This window comes from Pocillopora damicornis, chromosome 3 (assembly GCF_964200805.1).
Source record: "Pocillopora damicornis chromosome 3, jaPocDami1.2, whole genome shotgun sequence".
NCBI lineage: Eukaryota > Metazoa > Cnidaria > Anthozoa > Scleractinia > Pocilloporidae > Pocillopora > Pocillopora damicornis.
Genome location: NC_142672.1, coordinates 28,793,942 through 28,817,540, shown reverse-complemented (window position 1 = coordinate 28,817,540; position 23,599 = coordinate 28,793,942). Strand labels below are relative to the sequence as shown.

General features: G+C 37.0%; 3 protein-coding genes across 4 annotated transcripts; all 3 read left to right on the top strand.

The window, feature by feature from the left end:
* Positions 1 to 1,707: 1,707 nt before the first annotated feature.
* LOC149049223 (C-reactive protein 1.1-like) lies at positions 1,708 to 6,674 on the top strand. Of its 2 annotated transcripts, XM_089201856.1 has the most exons (6): positions 1,977 to 2,156; positions 2,262 to 2,530; positions 2,794 to 2,908; positions 3,079 to 3,135; positions 4,556 to 4,784; positions 5,603 to 6,674. In XM_089201856.1, the coding sequence occupies exons 1-6, from the start codon at positions 2,084 to 2,086 to the stop codon at positions 5,976 to 5,978; spliced, it is 1,119 nt and encodes a 372-aa protein (XP_089057982.1). In that variant the 5' UTR covers positions 1,977 to 2,083; the 3' UTR covers positions 5,979 to 6,674. The 2 variants fall into 2 exon arrangements, with proteins under 2 accessions (XP_089057981.1, XP_089057982.1); XM_089201855.1 differs by having other exon boundaries at positions 1,708 to 2,530.
* Positions 6,675 to 9,068: 2,394 nt separating this feature from the next.
* Positions 9,069 to 13,767, top strand: LOC113664390 (C-reactive protein 1.1-like). The gene is made up of 6 exons (XM_089199156.1): positions 9,069 to 9,245; positions 9,360 to 9,628; positions 9,888 to 10,002; positions 10,173 to 10,229; positions 11,652 to 11,880; positions 12,699 to 13,767. The coding sequence occupies exons 1-6, from the start codon at positions 9,173 to 9,175 to the stop codon at positions 13,072 to 13,074; spliced, it is 1,119 nt and encodes a 372-aa protein (XP_089055282.1). The 5' UTR covers positions 9,069 to 9,172; the 3' UTR covers positions 13,075 to 13,767.
* A 1,969-nt stretch (positions 13,768 to 15,736) lies between these two features.
* LOC149049222 (C-reactive protein-like) lies at positions 15,737 to 23,464 on the top strand. The gene is made up of 6 exons (XM_089201859.1): positions 15,737 to 15,941; positions 16,055 to 16,323; positions 16,583 to 16,697; positions 16,868 to 16,924; positions 20,482 to 20,707; positions 21,433 to 23,464. Exons 1-6 carry the CDS (start codon positions 15,869 to 15,871, stop codon positions 21,806 to 21,808), a joined length of 1,116 nt encoding a protein of 371 aa, XP_089057985.1. The 5' UTR covers positions 15,737 to 15,868; the 3' UTR covers positions 21,809 to 23,464.
* Positions 23,465 to 23,599: the final 135 nt, after the last annotated feature.

Sequence of the window (23,599 nt, the reverse complement as noted above, 5' to 3'; positions counted from 1 at the left end):
TAAGAATTAAGAATGATTTTGTTTTACCTCGAAGGTCGTGTTTGTAGCACAATAAACTCGTGAGAGTCGTTTATGTTTTCTTTGTTTGTCTGTCCCCTGCCAATCTTTGCGACTCCACCACCGGGTAGCCGATTCGAATTCAGGATTCGATTCATATTCTCCACAGGAGCTGCCAGCGATATAACGCATGATTTCATGTATTGTATTTTTCTGTAGTCTTGTCTCCTTCGATACGCGCTAAGTACGAATTAAGTAAGAGAAGTTTATTATTTCCTACTATGACGAAATAGAAATTATCTCGGAAGTAAAAATTCAATTTGACGGCACGATTTGACAAATTTTTACAGTGGCTAAGAACGCGTTGAAAATTCATCAGATGAAACGTTATTACGACAAATTTAATAGACTTGATTTAGAGCTCTGTATATGAATATGAAAAAGGAGGGTCTTGAATGATCCAATATATTTAGAATTGTTTGCTTTTTGTTTTGTTTTGTTTCAGGTTTATCTCGACAAATCTCTACGATGATACTTAGCAACACCTGTGTCTCACCAAGGAAAACACTCAAGGAGTAACGAAACTCTATAAAGATGGCCAATTTACCGGACAGGTAACGAATAATACATGCCACTAAGGATTATGCACTTAAGGCTAGCGGCTTCCTGGTGCTTGGACAAGAGAAAGACTCTATTGGCGGAGGTTTTGATCGTACGCAAACTCTTTATAGCCCATTGGCAAGTGTCAGCATGTGGAATAAAGTTCTGTCCGAAAGCAACATTGCCGCTCAGTACACAAATGCAGCGTACCTCATGGTTCTGTTTTTAAAAATCAATCAAAAAATCAAAAATCATAAATCTTACTCATGGCAATGTCACAGTTAAATGGCCGTGGACTGCATTGGTCAGTGATCAAAACTCTTGGAGAGCCTAAAATCATAACTCGCGTGATGTAAATACCTAATATTAGTGAATGTACCATATGCATGGCATAGTACTAAAATACATAACAAAATATGAAATGATATTTCGCTCAAACGCTGCTTTTGACGAGTTCTTTGAAAACATTTCATCTATTTATTCACCTTTTTATTCAGTAAAATGCTTGCAGTAGTCTAGCAAATTCCAGAGTAAAATTACAAGAATCTGGAAATTCTGCTATTGACATCGTAATCTTAGAACTGGGGAATATGCTATAAATAGGGGCGAGGGGGGGAGGGCTATGACATGGTTTGATGTATTGTATTAAAGGAAAGTTAAAAAATTGCTAAAAAAAATATAAAAAAAAACTCACCCAGCGCTGTCTGCAAGCAATAAAGCTAGATAAGCACAAAAAAATTAAATAAACAGACGCTCCATTATTTCCTGAAATTTTCCGTAACAGCAGAATTGGAACGAGCTGATTTCAATAACTGAAACTCTTCTGTACCATTATTTATCTCCTTAATTTACAAACAAAAAGTAGAGCGCTCTAAAACCATAGCAACTGGGAAAAAGAGAGATAGAGAAACCCAGGGGCACCAGAAAACATTTACAGAGGAAGACAAACAAGAGCAAAACAGGAAACCAAACTCCCGAAAAAGAAAAACAAAATAATAATTGATGACAAGCTATCGTGTCATTAACTGTTCAAGCAGATGTTTGCAAAGCCCATGGAAAAGCTTAATGTTGCGTGTCTGTGGCATTGCGAAATCGATTATCACCATGAAGATCACTCGTCTGTGAGCTTCAAGAATAAGATAGCAGAATTAAAACGAGCTCAACTGGAGCTCTACTGGTCCATTATTTCTCTCCTGAATTTACAAATCAAAAACTAGAGCGCTAATTGAATTAACAGCAACTAGAAAGAAAAATAAAGAAACCCAGGGGCGCTAGAAAACATTTCCAGAGGAAGACAAACAGGAGCAAATCAGGAGGCCAAACGCCTGAAAAAGAAAACAAACTAATAACTGATGACAAGATATCATGTTATTAACCGAAGCAGATGTTTGCAAAGCCCATGTAAAAGCTTAATGTTGCGAGTCTGTGGCATTACGTAATCGTGTACCAACATGAAGGTCATTTCTCTTTGAGCTACAAGAATAAGATGGCTTCTTTCTATTTATCTGCCAACTTTCTTGCTCTGGTTGTATCGGCGAGTTCTGTGAAGACTTTTAAAGGTGTTCCTTTTTGCTTTATTTTCCTGATATCTACATCATCTTTTAAAGAAAGTATAAGTCGAAACCATTTTAATTCGTCATATTCATTTCTTTATCAAAACACAGGACAAACGCCAAACGTTAAGTTTGTCTTCGCCAACTTCCGTGCTCACAAAGGCTACCATTTGAACGTTACAACTGTTGGTACAGAACTGGTCCAACGCTCCTCTGAGTGCGCGCTCAAGTGTCTGGAGAGCGATCCTTGTTTTTCCTTCAACCTTGCAGATTTGGATGATAACATTGACAATCTGCTATGTGAACTGCTTCCATCTGACCATTACACCCATTCAGACAAGTTCATCACCAACCATCTTTGGTATCACTACAGTGTTGCGGTAAAATAATTTTTCTTTTTCTACTTTATCCTATTATAACGTTTTATTATTATTGTTATTTCATCCTGATAATAACTAAAATCGGTTGCAATCGTTTGAGAAAATTTTATTTGACTGTTCAACATTAATAAATCTCTCTATGGCTTTATCTTTACTTTTTTATTCCTCGCAAGCCATTTTTAAGTCGTTTTATCGATCCGTTATCGAAGTTTGTTTAGCTGGATTTTATCAAGGGAGTAAGTAATTAATTTTATCGGTTTTAGTCTCCTTGCTCGAAGCTGCCCTGTCAAAACAATGGAACTTGTGTACCTCTGTACCGGACAAACAGTTACAAGTGTCGCTGTACGAAAGCATACACAGGAAGCCACTGCGAAAAAGGTAAAGTTCTGTTTTCTAAAACAATAATTCCAAAATTTTTTCGCGCGCGTGCTTGTCGTATCTGGTTCCCGCTGAGCCATCATCCGTCGTCATTTTACTTCACACTGACTTGTTTTTGCAAACAGAAGTTTTCCCATTTTAATTCATTTTCTCTATTCTTTTTAAACCAGTTGATAATGACTGCAGCTGTTCATCAGGACCAGAAGGAAAACAGAGATGCAAAATAGGTCAGTTACCACCACCTTGAATTAAGATAGCTTGAAACAGTTCTCCGACACACCTATACCGGAAGCGCTAGAAAAGCGACTTTCCCTTTACGAAGTCCAACGAAGTTCACACCTGTTCACAATATGTTTAAAGTTTGAAGTAATGGGGGTTTCAAGGCAACCACAATTGATATGCTAATACATGGGGAAATCCCGTTGCACAGCTTTTTGTGTCGATCTCGTAAAATCTTCCATAGACTTAAGAAGTTTTCTTTTTGAGCTAGACCTCGCTGTTGAGTGAATCTCATCACATTAAATTCAGCCGTTTAAAAATCATGACTCCGTCGAATTAACCCTTTACAATAAAAGCAAGCTCCAAATCAAGTTTTACTTAATATATCACAATAATCTTACATCTCACAAATTTTCAATGGGTTCGGAGCTATTGTGTTAAATTTAAACCATTTCCTCGTATCGACAAGAAACCACAAACTAGCCAATTAAGAGTACTTTTTTATCATTACATCTCTTGTTCACTAATTTGCATGGTTTTGTTCTGTTTTGTTTCGGAAATGGTTCTATAAAATTTGTCCTAATTTTGCTTTCTCGAAATACAGACGTGTCCATTACATCCGAATCAAGAATGACTTTTTGACTTCGAGAGCCGAGAACGAAGGCCAACTGTGTTTGTAGCACAATAAACCCACGACAGTCGTTTATGTTTTCTTTGTTTTGTCTGTCCTCTAACGATTTTTTCGACTCCACCGCCGGCAGTTTCCAATAATTGCAAACTCTGTCAGTTCGCTCGGGTAGTCAATTCGGACTCAGGATTCGCTTCATATTGACCACGGGCGCTTCCAGCGATATAACACATGATTTCATGTATTGTATTTTACTGTAGTTTTATCTCCTTCGTTGGGCGCTTAGTGCGAATTAAGTAACAGAAGTTTGTTATTATCCTACTATGGTGAAATAGAAATTATCTCGGAAGTGAAAATTCGATTTGACGGCATGGTTTGAAAAATTTTTACAATGGCTTAGAACACGTTAAAAATTCGTCAGATGAAACGTTACTGCGACAAATTAAATGATTATATTCTACATTGTTAATAATTACATTATGGCCTTAGATAGTTGATGAGGACGCAGCCCGAACCTGCTACCTTACAAAGAAAACGGGGGAATACTATAAGCTGCCTAGGTAGAGGTGCGCATCGTTCAAAATTAAACTTGACAACAAGGCGGGATTCATTCGTATTCTATGTTGTTTACAATTAAACACTTTTGGGCTATCGTCTCCGATAAGCGTGCGCCATTTGGGAAGAACACTATAATACTAATACAAATACTGGATACTTCTCAAGAGAGAAAATTGATCAAAGAAAGCGCTGTTGCTCAAATAACTGTCTAAAATTTCTGCAATTTATTTCCTCTCTTATAGAGTACCTCATGGTTTTTCCGGAGCTGCGTTCTACTGAAAATTACGCCATGAAAAATCCAGCCATAGCTTCAGATCTCAGCCAGTTGTCGCTGTGTTTTTTCATCAAACTTGTTCAAGACCAAGGGGATCAGAATGTCGTCACCTATGCTACTCAAGAAGAGGACAATGAAATGGTTCTCCAAATTTATCCAACACGAACAGATTTTTTTGTTAACAACGAGTTGTTTCGGTAATGCTGCTTATCTTTTTTTTTTTTAAGTCGGTCGGGGAATTTCTTATTCGAGCCACAATAAGCCACGATACACAAAATGCTACGATCGGCTAGACAGTTAGACAGTTAATGTCTAACAATTGGAGAGAGAGAGAGAGAAAGTTAAACATACAAGTAAACGAAAAGCCTTGGTTTCTTTCTCTTTTCTTATCAAGATTTAAATAACAAATATGTTAATCTTTGACCAAAAGAATTTTTAGACGTATTTTCCTGACCCTTTGCAAACAACTAACCACAGAGACTCTACGGGGAGCGAGGTCTCTATTTTATTAGTAATTGCATAAATAAGAGATCGGATGATTAAGTGAATAATAAACGATTGATTGACTGACTGACAGTTTACTGACTATTTTATTGACTGACTGACTGACTGACTGACTGACTGACTGACTGAGTGACTGACGGAATGAATGAATGAATGAAAGCACTGAAGGAATGGAAGCTTGAATGTATAAACGATTAAGTGATTGATAAACGGTTCATTGACTGACTGACAGTTTACTGACTGTTTTTTTTTTTAACTGACATCCATACATACATACATACATACATACATACATACATAAACTATATTTAAGTGTCTTTGTATTTAGCTTTGCAACTAATTGGGGACACTCTAACTAAATATGTATATAAAATAGTAATAATAATAAGCTATAACTACTGACTGACAAACTGGATGACTCTATCGACTAGGTTGGTGACAATGTAAAAGGAGGGTCTTGAATGATTGAATATATTTAGTATTGTTTGCTTTTTGCTTTGTTTTGTTTCAGGTTTACTTCGATAAATCTCTACGATAATACTTGGCAACACCTGTGTCTCACCTGGGAAAACACTCAAGGAGTAACGAAACTCTACAAAGATGGCCAATTTACCGGACAGCTAACGAATAATGCCACTAAGAATTATGCACTCAAGGCTGGCGGCGCTCTGGTGCTTGGACAAGAGCAAGACTCTGTCGGCGGACGCTTCAATCCTAGACAAACTCTTCATGGCCGATTGGCAAGTGTCAACATGTGGGATAAAGTTCTGCCCGAAAGCGACATTGCCGCTCAGTACACAAATTGCAGCGTACCTCATGGTTCTGTTGTTAACTGGTCTGTATTCAAAAATCTTAATCATGGCAATGTCACACTTGAAGAGCTATGAACTACATTGGTCATTGATCGAAACTCTTGCGGAGCCTAAAATCATAACTCGCGCGATGTAAATTCCTAATATTAGTGAATGTACCATATGCATGGCTTATATATACCAAAATATGAAACAATATTTTGTTGAAACGCTGCTTTTGGCCAGTCATCTGGAAAACATTTTATCTATTTATTTATTCACCCATTTTACTCATTTGTTGGAAAAATATATTAAAATAAGAAGTAAGTTTTCAGCTGACTGGTGTTTGCCATAAAGTTAAGACACTTACTTGTTTTATTGTGAGCAGCCTTAGCAACATAAGACTTTTCTTCTCTGTTCTAATTCATTCATGACTCTTGAGAATAAATTTAGAGAGCTTTTCAAGATATTTCAAGATCCCACAGAAACTTCAAACATTGAGAGGCTAACAAGACGAGCGCTAATACTTTGAATGTGCGCCTATGAAAGTCTTCTAGAATAATAATCGCATATGCCCTGTCGCATATGATATGTTGCGATTATGAGAAAAGCCTGCATGTCCTTAATAAGCCATCGTGTTCTACCGCTTTTTGCAACCTCTTAAAATACTTAGCGTGTTTCTGTACAGTTTTCTTGGAGTCCATATTACTTACCATCGAAAAACATCGCATGCCCCATAAGGGCCACAGTAGTAGTCTAGAAAATTCCAAAATAAAATTTACAGAATCTGTATATTCTGCTGTTGACATCGTAATTTTAGAACTAGGGTATGTGCTATAGACAGATGGAGGTGGGGGTGGGGGGTGGGCTATGACAAGGTTTGATCTATTAAACTGTTAGAGCGGAAGTTTAGCTATTGACTGGGCTACATTTTTAATGTTAGCAGTTATGCAGATCCCCTCACCCTCCTCCATGGTGAACCTTGCATTACATCTCTCCTGTATTATGTTTCTTGAAAACTACATCATCCAAGCCAATCAAGATGAAAAATCTTTTTATTTATGTTTTCGATGCAAATCTTCAGACTCAAGATTTTTTTAGCAATTTTCGACTGAAGATCGTAAAAGCGTGAAAACAAACCTGTAAAAGGAAAGACCAAAAATTGCTAAAAGAATTCAGAGTAAAATTAGGCTGCGGGCTTCCCAAATAACAAAACCCACCAAGCGCTGTCTTCAAGCGCTTAGTGGGTTTTCTTTTTTCTTGGTGGGTTTTCCGTCTCTTAGTACAATAAAAAAGAAACTTAAATAAACATACGCTCTATTCTCTTCTAAAACTTTCCGTGGCAGCAGAATTAAAACGAGCTGAACTGGAGCTCTTCCCTAACATTATTTATCTCCTGAATTCACACATCAAAAACTAGAGAGAGCTCTAAAATAATTAACAGCGACTAGGACCGAAAAAAAATAATAAATCCAGGGGCACTAGAAAATATCTACGAAGGAAGACAAACAGGAGCAAATCAGGAGGCCAAATCCCCGAAAAAGGAGAACAAAATAATAATTGATGGCTAGATATGCCTTTAACATAAGCAGATATCTGCAAAGCCCACATAAAAGTTTAGAGTTGCTTGTCTGTGGCTCTACAAAATCGTGTATCACCATGAAAGTCATTTCTCTTTGAACTACAAGCATAAAAGATGGCTTTTTTCCTATTTATCTGTCACTTTTCTTTCTCAGGTTGTATCGGCGAGTTGTGTGAAGACTTCAAAAGGTATCATCTCTCTTCCATTGCAGTGATACTCGCGTTTACTTTTGCTTTATTTTCCTGATATCTACAACGTGTTTTTTTTTTTGAAGTGTAAGCCAAAAACCATTTTAATTGTTCATATTCATTTCCCTACCAAATACAGGACAAACACTAACCGTTCGATTTGTCTTCACCTCTTTTCTTGCTCACAAAGGCTACTAGTTGAGCGTTACACCCATTCAGACAGGTTAATCACCAATCATCTTTGGTGTCACTGCAGTATTGTGGTGAAATTCTTTTTCTTAATATGCGTTTTTGACCATGATGACTGAACATTCGCTTCGTTCTTTTTTTCCCTTTTTATGGACCTTAACTTCCTCTTGGTCAATAAAAAAAGGGAGAGGAAGAACGAAGCCAATATTGTCAATAAAGGATTTATTATTTAGCAAACGATTTCGCTTCATTTTGAAATAATTAAGAATTAAGAATGATTTTGTTTTACCTCGAAGGTCGTGTTTGTAGCACAATAAACTCGTGAGAGTCGTTTATGTTTTCTTTGTTTTGTCTGTCCCCTGCCAATCTTTGCGAATCCACCGCCGGGTAGCCGATTCGCACTCAGGATTCGATTCATATTCTCCACAGAAGCTGCTAGCGACATAATGCATGATTTCACGTATTGTATTTTGCTGTAGTCTTATCTTCTTCGATATGCGCTAAGTACGAATTAAGTAAGATAAGTTTATTTTCCTACTGTGGCGAAATAGAAATTATCTCAGAAGTGAAAATTCAATTTGACGGCACGATTTGAAAATTTTTACAGTGGCTAAGAACACGTTGAAAATTCGTCAAATGAAACGTTCTTACGACAAATTCAATAAAATTGATTTAGAGCTCTGTATATGTATATAAAAAGGAGGGTCTTGAATGATCCAATATATTTAGTATTGTTTGCTTTTTGGGAAGGGGGCTATATCAAGGTTTGATGTATTAAACTGTTGCAGCGAAAGTTTAACTGTTGGCTGGTCTAAATGTTTGATGTTAGCTGTTATGTTGGAGCACTTTTTTCGATTGAGATTTAAGGGCTTCCCAAATAACAAAAACCCACCAAGTGCTCTCTTCAAACAATAAGGCTAGATAAGTACAATAAAAAAAAAACTTTAATAAACAGACGCTCCATTATTTTCTGAAACTTTCCGTGACAGCAGAATTAAAACGAGCTGAACTGGAGCTCTACTGGTTCATTATTTTTTCCTGAATTTACACAACAAAAACTAGAGCGCTAATTGAATTAACAGCAACTAGAAAGAAAAATAAAGAAACCCAGGGGCGCTAGAAAACATTTCCAGAGGAAGACAAACAGGAGCAAATCAGGAGGCCAAACGCTTGAAAAAGAAAACAAATCAATAACTGATGACAATATATCGTGTCGTTAAGCGAAGCAGATGTTTGCAAAGCTCATGTAAAAGCTTAATGTTGCGTATCTGTAGTATTGCGAAATCGTGTATCACCATGAAAGTCTTTTCTCTTTGAGCTACAAGAATAAGATGGCTTCTTTCTATTTATCTGTCAACTTTCTTGCTCTGGTTGTATCGGCGGGTTCTGTGAAGACTTCAAAAGGTGTGGTCTTTCTTCCTTTTTGTTTTATTTTCCTGATATCTGCATCGTCTTTTAAAGAAAGTATAAGTCGAAACCATTTTAATTCGTCATATTCATTTCTTTATCAAAACACAGGACAAACGCCAAACGTTAAGTTTGTCTTCGCCAACTTCCGTGCTCACAAAGGCTACCATTTGAACGTTACAACTGTTGGTACAGAACTGGTCCAAGACTCCTTTGAGTGCGCGTTCAAATGTCTGAAGAAGGATCCATGTTTGTCCTTCAACCTGGCAGATTTGGATGATAACATTGACAATCTGCTATGTGAACTGCTTCCATCTGACCATTACACCCATTCAGACAAGTTCATCACCAACCATCTTTGGTATCACCACAGTATTGCGGTAAAATTCTTCTTCTTTTTTTACTTTATCTTATTATCACGTTTTATTATTATCATTATTATTGTTATTAACTAAATTCGGTTGCAATCGTTAGAGCCAATTTTATTCAACTTTTCAACATTAATGTATCTCTCTATGGCTTTATCTTTACTTTTTTATTCCTCGCAAGCCATTTTTAAGTCGTTTTATCGATCCGTCATCGTAATTTGTTCAACTGGATTTTATTAAGGGAGTAAGTGATTGATTTTCTCGGTTTTAGTCTCCTTGCTCGAAGTTGCCTTGTCAAAACAATGGAACTTGTGTACCTCTGTACCGGACAAACAGTTACAAGTGTCGCTGTACGAAAGCATACACAGGAAGCCACTGCGAAAAAGGTAAAGTTCTGTTTTCTAAAATAATAATTCCAAAATTTTTTCGCGCGCGTGCTTGTCGTATCTGGTTCCCGCTGAGCCATCATCCGTCGTCATTTTACTTCACACTGACTTGTTTTTGCAAACAGACGTTTTCCCATTTTAATTGATTTTCTCTATTCTTTTTACATCAGTTGATAATGACTGCAGCTGTTCATCAGGACCAGAAGGAAAACAGAGATGCAAAATAAGTCAGTTAGTACTCCACCTTGAATTAAGATAGCTTGAAACAGTTCTCCGACACACCTATACCGGAAGCGCTAGAAAAGCGACTTTCCCTTTACGAAGTCCAACGAAGTTCACACTTGTTCACAATATGTTTAAAGTTTGAAGTAATGGGGGTTTCAAGGCAACCACAATTGATATGCTAATACATGGGGAAATCCCGTTGCACAACTTTTTGTGTCGATCTCGTAAAATCTTCCATAGACTTAAGAAGTTTTCTTTTTGAGCTAGACCTCGCTGTTGAGTGAATCTCATCACGTTAAATTCAGCCGTTTAAAAATCATGACTCCGTCGAATTAACCCTTTACAATAAAAGCAAGCTCCAAATCAAGTTTTACTTAATATATCACAATAATCTTACATCTCACAAATTTTCAATGGGATCGGAGCTATTATGTTAAATTTAAACCATTTCCTCGTATCGACAAGAAACCACAAACTAGCCAATTAAGAGTACTTTTTTATCATTACATCTCTTGTTCACTAATTTACATGGTTCTGTTCTGTTTTGTTTCGGAAATGGTTCCATAAAATTTGTCCTAATTTTGCTTTCTCGAAATACAGACGTGTCCATTACATCCGAATCAAGAATGACTTTTTGACTTCGAGAGCCGAGAACGAAGGCCAACTGTGTTTGTAGCACAATAAACCCACGACAGTCGTTTATGTTTTCTTTGTTTTGTCTGTCCTCTAACGATTTTTGCGACTCCACCGCCGGCAGTTTCCAATAATTGCAAACTCTGTCAGTTCGCTCGGGTAGTCAATTCGGACTCAGGATTCGCTTCATATTGTCCTCGGGTACTGCCAGCGATATAACACATGATTTCATGTATTGTATTTTACTGTAGTTTTATCTCCTTCGTTAGGCGCTTAGTGCGAATTAAGTAACAGAAGTTTGTTATTACCCTACTATGGTGAAATAGAAATTATCTCGGAAGTGAAAATTCGATTTGACGGCATGGTTTGAAAAATTTTTACAATGGCTTAGAACACGTTAAAAATTCGTCAGATGAAACGTTACTGCGACAAATTAAATGATTATATTCTACATTGTTAATAATTACATTATGGCCTTAGATAGTTGATGAGGACGCAGCCCGAACCTGCTACCTTACAAAGAAAACGGGGGAATACTATAAGCTGCCTAGGTAGAGGTGCGCATCGTTCAAAATTAAACTTGACAACAAGGCGGGATTCATTCGTATTCTATGTTGTTTACAATTAAACACTTTTGGGCTATCGTCTCCGATAAGCGTGCGCCATTTGGGAAGAACACTATAATACTAATACAAATACTGGATACTTCTCAAGAGAGAAAATTGATCAAAGAAAGCGCTGTTGCTCAAATAACTGTCTAAAATTTCTGCAATTTATTTCCTCTCTTATAGAGTACCTCATGGTTTTTCCGGAGCTGCGTTCTACTGAAAATTACGCCATGAAAAATCCAGCCATAGCTTCAGATCTCAGCCAGTTGTCGCTGTGTTTTTTCATCAAACTTGTTCAAGACCAAGGGGATCAGAATGTCGTCACCTATGCTACTCAAGAAGAGGACAATGAAATGGTTCTCCAAATTTATCCAACACGAACAGATTTTTTTGTTAACAACGAGTTGTTTCGGTAATGCTGCTTATCTTTTTTTTTTTTAAGTCGGTCGGGGAATTTCTTATTCGAGCCACAATAAGCCACGATACACAAAATGCTACGATCGGCTAGACAGTTAGACAGTTAATGTCTAACAATTGGAGAGAGAGAGAGAGAAAGTTAAACATACAAGTAAACGAAAAGCCTTGGTTTCTTTCTCTTTTCTTATCAAGATTTAAATAACAAATATGTTAATCTTTGACCAAAAGAATTTTTAGACGTATTTTCCTGACCCTTTGCAAACAACTAACCACAGAGACTCTACGGGGAGCGAGGTCTCTATTTTATTAGTAATTGCATAAATAAGAGATCGGATGATTAAGTGAATAATAAACGATTGATTGACTGACTGACAGTTTACTGACTATTTTATTGACTGACTGACTGACTGACTGACTGACTGACTGACTGAGTGACTGACGGAATGAATGAATGAATGAAAGCACTGAAGGAATGGAAGCTTGAATGTATAAACGATTAAGTGATTGATAAACGGTTCATTGACTGACTGACAGTTTACTGACTGTTTTTTTTTTTAACTGACATCCATACATACATACATACATACATACATACATACATAAACTATATTTAAGTGTCTTTGTATTTAGCTTTGCAACTAATTGGGGACACTCTAACTAAATATGTATATAAAATAGTAATAATAATAAGCTATAACTACTGACTGACAAACTGGATGACTCTATCGACTAGGTTGGTGACAATGTAAAAGGAGGGTCTTGAATGATTGAATATATTTAGTATTGTTTGCTTTTTGCTTTGTTTTGTTTCAGGTTTACTTCGATAAATCTCTACGATAATACTTGGCAACACCTGTGTCTCACCTGGGAAAACACTCAAGGAGTAACGAAACTCTACAAAGATGGCCAATTTACCGGACAGCTAACGAATAATGCCACTAAGAATTATGCACTCAAGGCTGGCGGCGCTCTGGTGCTTGGACAAGAGCAAGACTCTGTCGGCGGACGCTTCAATCCTAGACAAACTCTTCATGGCCGATTGGCAAGTGTCAACATGTGGGATAAAGTTCTGCCCGAAAGCGACATTGCCGCTCAGTACACAAATTGCAGCGTACCTCATGGTTCTGTTGTTAACTGGTCTGTATTCAAAAATCTTAATCATGGCAACGTCACACTTGAAGAGCCATGAACTACATTGGTCATTGATCGAAACTCTTGCGGAGCCTAAAATCATAACTCGCGCGATGTAAATTCCTAATATTAGTGAATGTACCATATGCATGGCTTATATATACCAAAATATGAAACAATATTTTGTTGAAACGCTGCTTTTGGCCAGTCATCTGGAAAACATTTTATCTATTTATTTATTCACCCATTTTACTCATTTGTTGGAAAAATATATTAAAATAAGAAGTAAGTTTTCAGCTGACTGGTGTTTGCCATAAAGTTAAGACACTTACTTGTTTTATTGTGAGCAGCCTTAGCAACATAAGACTTTTCTTCTCTGTTCTAATTCATTCATGACTCTTGAGAATAAATTTAGAGAGCTTTTCAAGATATTTCAAGATCCCACAGAAACTTCAAACATTGAGAGGCTAACAGGACGAGCGCTAATACTTTGAATGTGCGCCTATGAAAGTCTTCTAGAATAATAATCGCATATGCCCTGTCGCATATGATATGTTGCGATTATGAGAAAAGCCTGCATGTCCTTAATAAGCCACCGTGTTCTACCGCTTTTTGCAACCTCTTAAAATACTTAGCGTGTTTCTGTACAGTTTTCTTGGAGTCCATATTACTTACCATCGAAAAACATCGCATGCCCCATAAGGGCCACAGTAGTAGTCTAGAAAATTCCAAAATAAAATTTACAGAATCTGTATATTCTGCTGTTGACATCGTAATTTTAGAACTAGGGTATGTGCTATAGACGGATGGGGGTGGGGGTGGGGGGTGGGCTATGACAAGGTTTGATCTATTAAACTGTTAGAGCGGAAGTTTAGCTATTGACTATGCTACATTTTTAATGTTAGCAGTTATGCAGATCCCCTCACCCTCCTCCATGGTGAACCTTGCATTGCATCTCTCCTGTATTATGTTTCTTGAAAACTACATCATCCAAGCCAATCAAGATGAAAAATCTTTTCATTTATGTTTTCGATGCAAATCCTCAGACTCAAGATAGAGCACTTTTTTTGAATATCGTAAAAGCGTGAAAACAAACCTGTAAAAGGAAAGACCAAAAATTGCTAAAAGAATTCAGAGTAAAATTAGGCTGCGGGCTTCCCAAATAACAAAACCCACCAAGCGCTGTCTTCAAGCAATAAAGCTAGATAAATACAATAAAAAAGAAACTTAAATAAACATACGCTCTATTCTCTTCTAAAACTTTCCGTGGCAACAGAACGAGCTGAACTGGAGCTCTTCCCTAACATTATTTATCTCCTGAATTCACACATCAAAAACTAGAGAGAGCTCTAAAATAATTAACAGCGACTAGGACCGAAAAAAAATAATAAATCCAGGGGCACTAGAAAATATCTACGAAGGAAGACAAACAGGAGCAAATCAGGAGGCCAAATCCCCGAAAAAGGAGAACAAAATAATAATTGATGGCTAGATATGCCTTTAACATAAGCAGATATCTGCAAAGCCCACATAAAAGTTTAGAGTTGCTTGTCTGTGGCTCTACAAAATCGTGTATCACCATGAAAGTCATTCCTCTTTGAATTACAAGCATAAAAGATGGCTTTTTTTCTATTTATCTGTCACTTTTCTTTCTCAGGTTGTATCGGCGAGTTGTGTGAAGACTTCAAAAGGTATCATCTCTCTTCCATTGCAGTGATACTCGCGTTTCCTTTTGCTTTATTTTCCTGATATCTACAACGTGTTTTTTTTTTAAAGTGTAAGCCAAAAACCATTTTAATTGATCATATTCATTTCCCTATCAAATACAGGACAAACACTAACCGTTCGATTTGTCTTCACCTCTTTTCTTGCTCACAAAGGCTACTAGTTGAACGTTACACCCATTCAGACAGGTTAATCACCAATCATCTATGGTGTCACTGCAGTATAGTGGTAAAATTCTTTTTCTTAATATGCGTTTTTGACCATGATGACTGAACATTCGCTTCGTTCTTTTTTCCCTTTTTATGGACCTTAACTTCCTCTCGGTCACTAAAAAAAGGGAGAGGAAGAACGAAGCCAATATCCGGCCATCTTGATCGAACAAGCTTTGTCAATAAAGGATTTATTATTTAGCAAACGATTTCGCTTTATTTTGAAATAATTAAGAATTAAGAATGACTTTGTTTTACCTCGAAGGTCGTGTTTGTAGCCCAATAAACTCGTGAGAGTCGTTTATGTTTTCTTCTTCAGTTTAATACATCAAACCTTCGCTATATCAAGGTTTGATGTATTAAACTGTTGCAGCGAAAGTTTAACTGTTGGCTGGTCTAAATGTTTGATGTTAGCTGTCATGTTGGAGCACTTTTTTCGATTGAGATTTAAGGGCTTCCCAAATAACAAAAACCCACCAAGTGCTCTCTTCAAACAATAAGGCTAGATAAGTACAATAAAAAAAAAAAACTTTAATAAACAGACGCTCCATTATTTTCTGAAACTTTCCGTGACAGCAGAATTAAAACGAGCTGAACTGGAGCTCTACTGGTTCATTATTTTTTCCTGAATTTACACAACAAAAACTAGAGCGCTAATTGAATTAACAGCAACTAGAAAGAAAAACAAAGAAACCCAGAGGCGCTAGAAAACATTTCCAGAGGAAGACAAACAGGAGCAAATCAGGAGGCCAAACGCTTGAAAAAGAAAACAAATCAATAACTGATGACAAGATATCGTGTCATTAACCGAAGCAGATGTTTGCAAAGCTCATGTAAAAGCTTAATGTTGCGTATCTGTGGCATTAAGAAATCGTGTACCACCATGAAAATCTTTTCTCTTTGAACTACAAGAATAAGATGGCTTCTTTCTATTTATCTGTCAACATTCTTGCTCTGGTTGTATCGGCGAGTTCTGTGAAGACTTCAAAAGGTGTTCTCTTTCTTCCTTTTTGCTTTATTTTCCTGATATCTGCATCGTCTTTTTAAGAAAGAGTAAGGCAAACCATTTTAATTCGTCATATTCATTTATTTATCAAAACACAGGACAAACACCAAACGTCGGGTTTGTCTTCACCAATTTCCTTGCTCACAAAGGCTACCATTTGAACGTTACAACTGTTGGTACAGAACTGGTCCAAGACTCCTTTGAGTGCGCGTTCAAGTGTCTGGAGAAGGATCCTTGTTTGTCCTTCAACCTGGCAGATTTGGATGATAACACTGACAATCTGCTATGTGAACTGCTTCCATCTGACCATTACACCCATTCAGACATGATCATCACCAACCATCTTTGGTATCACCACAGTATTGCGGTAAAATTCTTCTTCTTTTTCTACTTTATCTTATTATCACGTTTTATTATTATCATTATTATTATTATTAACTAAATTCGGTTGCAGTCGTTCGAGCGAATTTTATTCAACTTTTTAACATTAATGTATCTCTCTATGGCTTTATCTTTACTTTTTTATTCCTCGCAAGCCATTTTTAAGTCGTTTTATCGATCCGTCATTGTAATTTGTTTAACTGGATCTTATTAAGGGAGTAAGTGATTGATTTTCTCGGTTTTAGTCTCTTTGCTCGAAGTTGCCTTGTCAAAACAATGGAACTTGTGTACCCCTGTACCGGACAAACAGCTACAAGTGTCGCTGTACGAAAGCATACACAGGAAGCCACTGCGAAAAAGGTAAAGTTCTGTTTTCTAAAATAATAATTCCAAATGTTTTTCGTGCGCGTGCTTGTCGTATCTGATTCCTACTGAGATATCATTCGTCGTCATTTTACTTCACACTGACTTGTTTTTGCAAGCAGAAATTTTCCCATTTTAATTGATTTTCTCTATTCTTTTTACATCAGTTGATAATGACTGCAGCTGTTCATCAGGACCAGAAGGAAAACAGAGATGCAAAATAGGTCAGTTAGTACTCCACCTTGAATTAAGATAGCTTGAAACAGTTTTCCAACACACCTATACCGGAAGCGCTAACAAAGCGACTTTCCCTTTACGAAGTCCAACGAAATTCACACTTGTTCACAATATGTTAAGAGTTTAAAGCAATGGGCGTTTCAAGGCAACCACAATTGATATGGTTATACATGGGGAAATCCCGTCTCACAGTTTTTTGTGTTGATCTCGTAAAATCTTCCATAGACTTTTTTCTCGACTTAAGAAGCTTGTTTTTTGAGCTGGACCTCGTTGTTGAGTAAATCTCATCACATTAAATTCAGCCGTTTAAAAATCATGACTCCGTTGAATTAACGCTTTACAGTAAAAGCAAGCTCCAAATCAAGTTTTACTTAATATATCACAATAATCTTACATCTGACAAATTTTCAAAGGGTTCGGAGCTATTGTGTTAAATTTAAACCAGTTACTCGTATCGACAAGAAACCACAAACTAGCCAATTAAGAGTACTTTTTCATCATTACATCACTCGTTCACTAATTTACACAGTTTTGTTCTGTTTTGTTTCGGAAATGGTTCTATAAAATTTGTCCCAATTTTGCTTTCTTGAAATGCAGAAGTGTACATTACGTCAGAATCAAGAATGACTTTTTGACATCGAGAGCCGAGAAAGAAAGCCGACTGTGTTTGTAGCACAATAAACCCACGAGGGTCGCAAAAGTTTTCTTCGTTTTGTCTGTCCTCTGCCGCCGATTTTTGCGACTCCACTGCCGGCATTTTCGGTTTGTCCGCTCGGGTAGCCGATTCGAACTCAGGATTCGCTTCATATTGTTCACGAACGCTGCTAGCGATGTAACGCATGATTTCATGCATTGTATTTTACTGTTGCGCGCCTAGTGCGAATTAATAGAAGGAACAGTTTGTTATTATCCTGCTATGGCAAAATAGCTATTATCTTGGAGGTGAAAATTCAGTTTGACGGCATGGTTTCAAAAAGTTTTACAATAGCTAAGAACCCGTTGAAAATTCGTCAAATGAAAGGTTATTGCGAAAAATTCCATAAACTTGATTTAAAGCTCGGTATATGAATAATTTCGCCTAGAATCTGAGAAATTAAGAGTAATTTTGAAAGAGCTTGATTTAATCTGTTGATATTTTTTAAAAAGGAAAGGATATGGCCCAAAAAGCATTTTCCTGAGGTTAAGGAAAAAATCTATCGAAGAATCTACGAGATCAACTAAAAACCTCTCGAAAGGTATTTCCCCATAACATACGCATAACAATAGTGACTGCCATGACACCCGGCCGCTACTTCAAACTTTAAACCGTTGGCAAACACATGTGTAAAATTCGTTCGACTGCGAAGAGGGAAATTATTTTTTTGAGCGCTATTAATGGAATCGGTAGGTGTCTAGGAAAACCGTAGACCTTCCACTCGGATGAAACTGAATTTGCCTATGCTGACAGAGCCAGCACAGCGGTCATAAGCCGTGCATGCGCAGGCTTAAGGGATCAGTTTTTGCCGGGTGCGTGCCAATTTCCCACGCAATGGCCAAAAGTACGGAGGCCGGTAAGAAAAAAACAGTGTCACAAAACCTACAACACAAACACAAAACTCTTCAATACAAACACAAACTTAAAACAGAATCACAAAATCCGCAACACTAACACAAAACTCTGCAATACAAACACAAACTTTAAACAGAATCACAAAATCCGCAACACTAACACAAAACTCTGCCACACAAACACAAACTTAAGTTTGTGTTAGTGTTGCGGATTCTGTGATTCTGTTTTAAGTTTGTGTTTGTGTTGTAGGTTTTGTTACTCTGTTTTGTTCTTACCGGCCACTGTACAAAAGGTATACATAACAAATAATCGCTGATACGCAAAATATGCGAAAAAGCTTAGTGAAACTGTTATAGAAATCTGTAGAAAGATACAACAGTAGGGAAGAGGGAAACTCAAGACTTTTTCGAACATGATACTTATTTAATCATAAGAAAGGGAGGAAATTTCTAAAGAGACTGTGGTGCTGCGTCTCTGGGAGAGTAAAACAACAAAATTTGGTATTATCAACTGAGTTGATAACGTAAACTGGCCGACCAAAAAGACTTTTAAAACTGATGTTTGGAGCGTTGGCCCTTCGTCAGAAGGAAGGGCTAAACTCTTAACAGTCGCCAATTTCCCTTATCAACTCAGTTGATAATACCAAATTACCTTACTTAATCATGTGTTTCCTGTTAATTCACTGTTATGATTTGACGTTATACACCTAAACTTACAATTCTGTGCGGCGATTTAAAGCTTCTGCCAGACAAATTGGTTCTGACAACCTGAAAGCGCGCTACCCAAGGAATACGCCCGCGCGCACACACTCAAACGCAAACACAAAAGAGGTGAATAGGCTAAGATACGCGTCTGACATTCTAGTGAGTGATAACTTCGTGTTTTGCCCTCTTTACTCTACGCAATGACCACGACATCTATAAGACGATTCTTAATATTCTACTTTGTTAATAATTACATCATGGCCTTAGATATTTGATAAGGATGCACTATTCTTAGAATTAAATTCTCTAACACTCGTTGTTGGTTTGGTTGATTCTTCTTTAATCTATTTTCTTCTCAAGTTGTCACAACGGGGACTAACTCCTATCTTATTAGAAAAGCGAGGGTCACCGTTTATAAAGTGACACTACTAAGCTGTCAATCTTCTTGTATCGTCATCGTTCCATCTCAGTCAGCGAATCACGTTAGATTACGTATGACAGTTTCTGCTTACTAGGTATGCGCCTTCGAGTTATTTGCGCAGTTACAAAATCATCTTCTACTTTAAATTTCTTATTCTTACAGTTGAGATCGGCCAGAACAGAAACGAGATTGGTAATATAAAAATCATAAATATCCTATTAACGGAATACTATTCACATCTAAAGGGGTATCTTAAGAGAAAATTGCCTTAGAAGACCGTTACATAACAACATCATGATTACGAAAGTTGGAGAAGAAGGGGCGTTCACAAGTACCGCCCCCACGTTGCTACGTGCTATTCATAATAACTTTCTAATTGCAAAACGTGAAGGTATCACACATTTACACCTTTAAGAACGAGAGGTGTCGAACGTGACCTTTTACCAGAGAGATTCACTCTTCCTGGACTAACAAATTAATATAATTAATAACATAGCTTTCCCAAGACACTATCACGAGTTCTAATTACCGTAGAAACTGAGCAACTGTTTCCATGTCAACTTCATTATCATAACGAGGAAAACGTGATTAAACTCTACCTTTAAGATAAGGCTTCCAAAAGAAATAAGAAGTAATCAACCTACCTATTTATAATCCCCTGCAGGAATGGTTTAAAGTAATATAATATTTCCATTCCTTTTCCCGACACCAATATAAGTAAACCCTTACGATATTTCAGATTAAATATAGTCCCATTTTTATCGTTTAACACTATGAACCTACTCCACTGAAGATGGAAAATTAATTAAAGAGAGGGCAATTGCTCAAACAACTGTCTAAAATTTCTGAAATTTATTTCCTCTCTTATAGAGTACCTTATGGTGTTTCCGGAGCTTCGTTCTACCGAAAGTTACGCCATGAAGAATCCAGCCATAGCTTCAGATCTCGGCCAGTTTTCGCTGTGTTTTTTCATCAAACTTGTTCAAGACCAAGGGGATCACATGGTCGTCACTTATGCCCGTGAACAACACAGTGACGTGGGTGTCGAAATTTATCCAACAGAAGCAAATGTTTTTGTTGGCAACAAGTTGTTCCGGTAAGGCTGCATATAATTTTTAAAAGTCGGTCGGGGAATTTCTTATTTGAGCCACGATAAGTCATGATACACGAAATGTTACGGTCGGTTTCTTCCTCCTAGACAATTTATGTCTATCAATTTGAGGGAGAGAGAAAGTTAAACATACAAATAAACGAAAAGTTTCTTTCTCTGTGCTTATCATGATTTAAATACAAAATATGTTAATCTTTTAAACCAAAACAAATCTAGGCGTATTTTCCTTACGCTTTCCAAATAACTATTCGGGAACTTCATTTAAAATGTGATTTAGATCATCACGCTCAATTGGGCACAAAAGTCTTTCAGATGGCGAGGACTCGCTTATGTAGCAGGGATGAAATTAGCTCATTAAAAATTTTATAAGTAGAGAAAGACCTTTTTCGCCATGGCACGAACGTGGGACAAAGAAAAAAATTCTGAGTTCCCATGAGGAATCAAACCACAAGCAGACCTTCGCATTCCGCGCTCCGATGCTCTACACTGTGCCACAGTGACTCTACGGTGAGTGCGTTCTCTATTTTATAAGTAATTGCACGAATAAGAGATTGATTGACTGACTGACAGTTTATTGACTGGTTTACTGACTGACTACAGACTGACAGACAGAATGACTTTCTTGACTGACCTAGTGACAAAGAAAAAGGAGGGTCTTGAATGATCCAATATATTTAGTAATGTTTGCTTTTTGTATTATTTTGTTTCAGGTTTACCTCGACAGATCTCTACGATGATACCTGGCAACACCTGTGTCTCACCTGGGAAAACACTCAAGGATTGACGAAACTCTATAAAGATGGTCAATTTACAGAACAGATAACGAATGATGCCACTAAGAATTATGTACTAAAGGCTGGTGGCTTCCTGGTGCTTGGACAAGAGCAAGACTCTTTTGGCGGAGGTTTTGATGTTAAACAAACTCTTCATGGCCAATTGGCAAGTGTCAACATGTGGGATAAAGTTCTTTCCGAAAGCGACATTGCCGCTCAGTACACAAATTGCAGCGTACCTCGTGGTTCTGTTCTTAACTGGTCTGTATTCAAAAATCTTACTCATGGCAATGTCACAGTTGAGGAGCCGTGAACTAAATTGTTTAGTGATCAAACACTCAAGACTCATAACTCACGTAAAATTCCTTATGTTAGTGTATTTACTATAGGCATGACTGAATCACGTGGTATAAGTACGAGATAGATAACGATACTGAACTAAATTGTTTAGTGATCAAACACTCTAGACTCGTAACTCAATTCATGTAAAATTCCTAAAGGTTAGTTGTTAGTGTATTTACTATAGGCATGACTGAATCACGTGGTATAAGTGCAATATAGATAACGAAAGTTAAAAGAACATGGTGGAACTTAAGCAAAGAAAACTCAATGAACAGAGATTTATGTTCCTGATTCAGGCCTAGATCTAGAATATGTGATCTTCACTAAAATTATTTGGTTCTGTTGTTAACTGGTCTGCATTCAAAAGTCTTGCTCATGGCAATGTCACAGTTGAATAGCCATAAACTGCATTGGTCGGTGATCAAAACTCTTGCAGAGCTTAAAATTATAACTGGCATGATGTAAATTCCTAATATTAGTGAATGTACCATATGCATGGCATAGTCCTAAAATAGACACCAAAATATGAAATGATATTTCGAAACGCTGAAACGCTGCTTTTGGCCAGTTATTTGGAAAACATTTCATTTGTTTATTGACCTATTTACTCAGTTGTTTGATTAAATATGTTAAAATAAGATGTAAGTTTTTAAGTGACCGGTGTTTGCCATAAAGTTAAGACAGTTACTTGTTTTATTGTAAGCAGCCTTAACAACATAAAACTTTTCTTCTCTGTTCTAATTCATAACACTTTAGAAGAAATTTAGAGGGCCTTTAAAGATATTTCAAGATCCCAAAGAAATTTCAAACATTGAGAGGCTGACAGGACGAGCGCTAATACTTTGAATGTGTGCCTATGAAAGTCTTTTAGATAGATCATCGCATATGCCCTGTCGCATATGATAAGTTGATGAGAAAAGCCCGCATGTCCTTATTAAGCCACCGTGCTCTACCGCTTTTTGCAACTTCTTAAAAAATAACACTTGCACATAACACATAACAGTTGCCATCGAAAAACATCGCATGTCCTTTAAGGCCCCCGTAGAAGAAAGATACAAGTAGGTTCTATAAGAATCTGATGTATGCTTGCAGTTGAAGAGCCGTGAACTAAATTGTTTAGTGATCAAACACTCAAGACTCATAACTCACGTAAAATTCCTTATGTTAGTGTATTAACTATAGGCATGACTGAATCACGTGGTATAAGTACGAGATAGATAACGATACTTAAACTGAGAGCACGATAAAATTGAGCTAAGAAAACTCAAGGGACAGAGATGTATGTTCCTAATCCAGGCCTAGATCTAGAATATGTGATCTCCAATAAAAGTATTTATATTTAGTCCATCGCACGAACAGGTCGGTATGGGGGCTGACATCGATCGTATGCACAGAGATAGGAAAGGAACTGGTATTTTACACGAGGTACTATTTAAGTGTTTTACTTTCCAATTTTGAAGCCACTGTTGTTTACAGCGTAAGTGGAACGTTCTGGGACAGTTTCAATTTAGACAGTTTGAAATATTGAAAACACGGAAAAGGATAAACGGTAACAGCTTTTCTTTTTCAAACAACTCTTATTCACTGCTTGTATTATTTAAAGCATTAAAACATCTGTAAACGTTTATGAATTTCTTTCCGCTCTTTTTTTTAATTTAATTCACGAGCGCTTCTTTATGCAGATAATGAAAGAGAAAGGAAAAGGGGTATAAGGATAAAACTCGACAAAGAATCAAGACAAGAAAAGAGAAGGATTACTATG

Excerpts from the sequence above, each read along its gene's own strand:
- LOC149049222 (XM_089201859.1), top strand. The coding sequence starts at position 15,869 with ATGGCTTCTTTCTATTTATCTGTCAACATTCTTGCTCTGGTTGTATCG. Across the intron at positions 16,698-16,867 it reads AGGAAGCCACTGCGAAAAAG|TTGATAATGACTGCAGCTGT; the intron begins GTAAAGTTCTGT and ends TTTTTACATCAG. Across the intron at positions 20,708-21,432 it reads GTTGGCAACAAGTTGTTCCG|GTTTACCTCGACAGATCTCT; the intron begins GTAAGGCTGCAT and ends ATTTTGTTTCAG.
- LOC149049223 (XM_089201855.1), top strand. The coding sequence starts at position 2,084 with ATGGCTTCTTTCTATTTATCTGCCAACTTTCTTGCTCTGGTTGTATCG. Across the intron at positions 2,531-2,793 it reads GGTATCACTACAGTGTTGCG|TCTCCTTGCTCGAAGCTGCC; the intron begins GTAAAATAATTT and ends TATCGGTTTTAG. Across the intron at positions 3,136-4,555 it reads AAAACAGAGATGCAAAATAG|AGTACCTCATGGTTTTTCCG; the intron begins GTCAGTTACCAC and ends CCTCTCTTATAG.
- LOC113664390 (XM_089199156.1), top strand. The coding sequence starts at position 9,173 with ATGGCTTCTTTCTATTTATCTGTCAACTTTCTTGCTCTGGTTGTATCG. Across the intron at positions 9,629-9,887 it reads GGTATCACCACAGTATTGCG|TCTCCTTGCTCGAAGTTGCC; the intron begins GTAAAATTCTTC and ends TCTCGGTTTTAG. Across the intron at positions 10,003-10,172 it reads AGGAAGCCACTGCGAAAAAG|TTGATAATGACTGCAGCTGT; the intron begins GTAAAGTTCTGT and ends TTTTTACATCAG.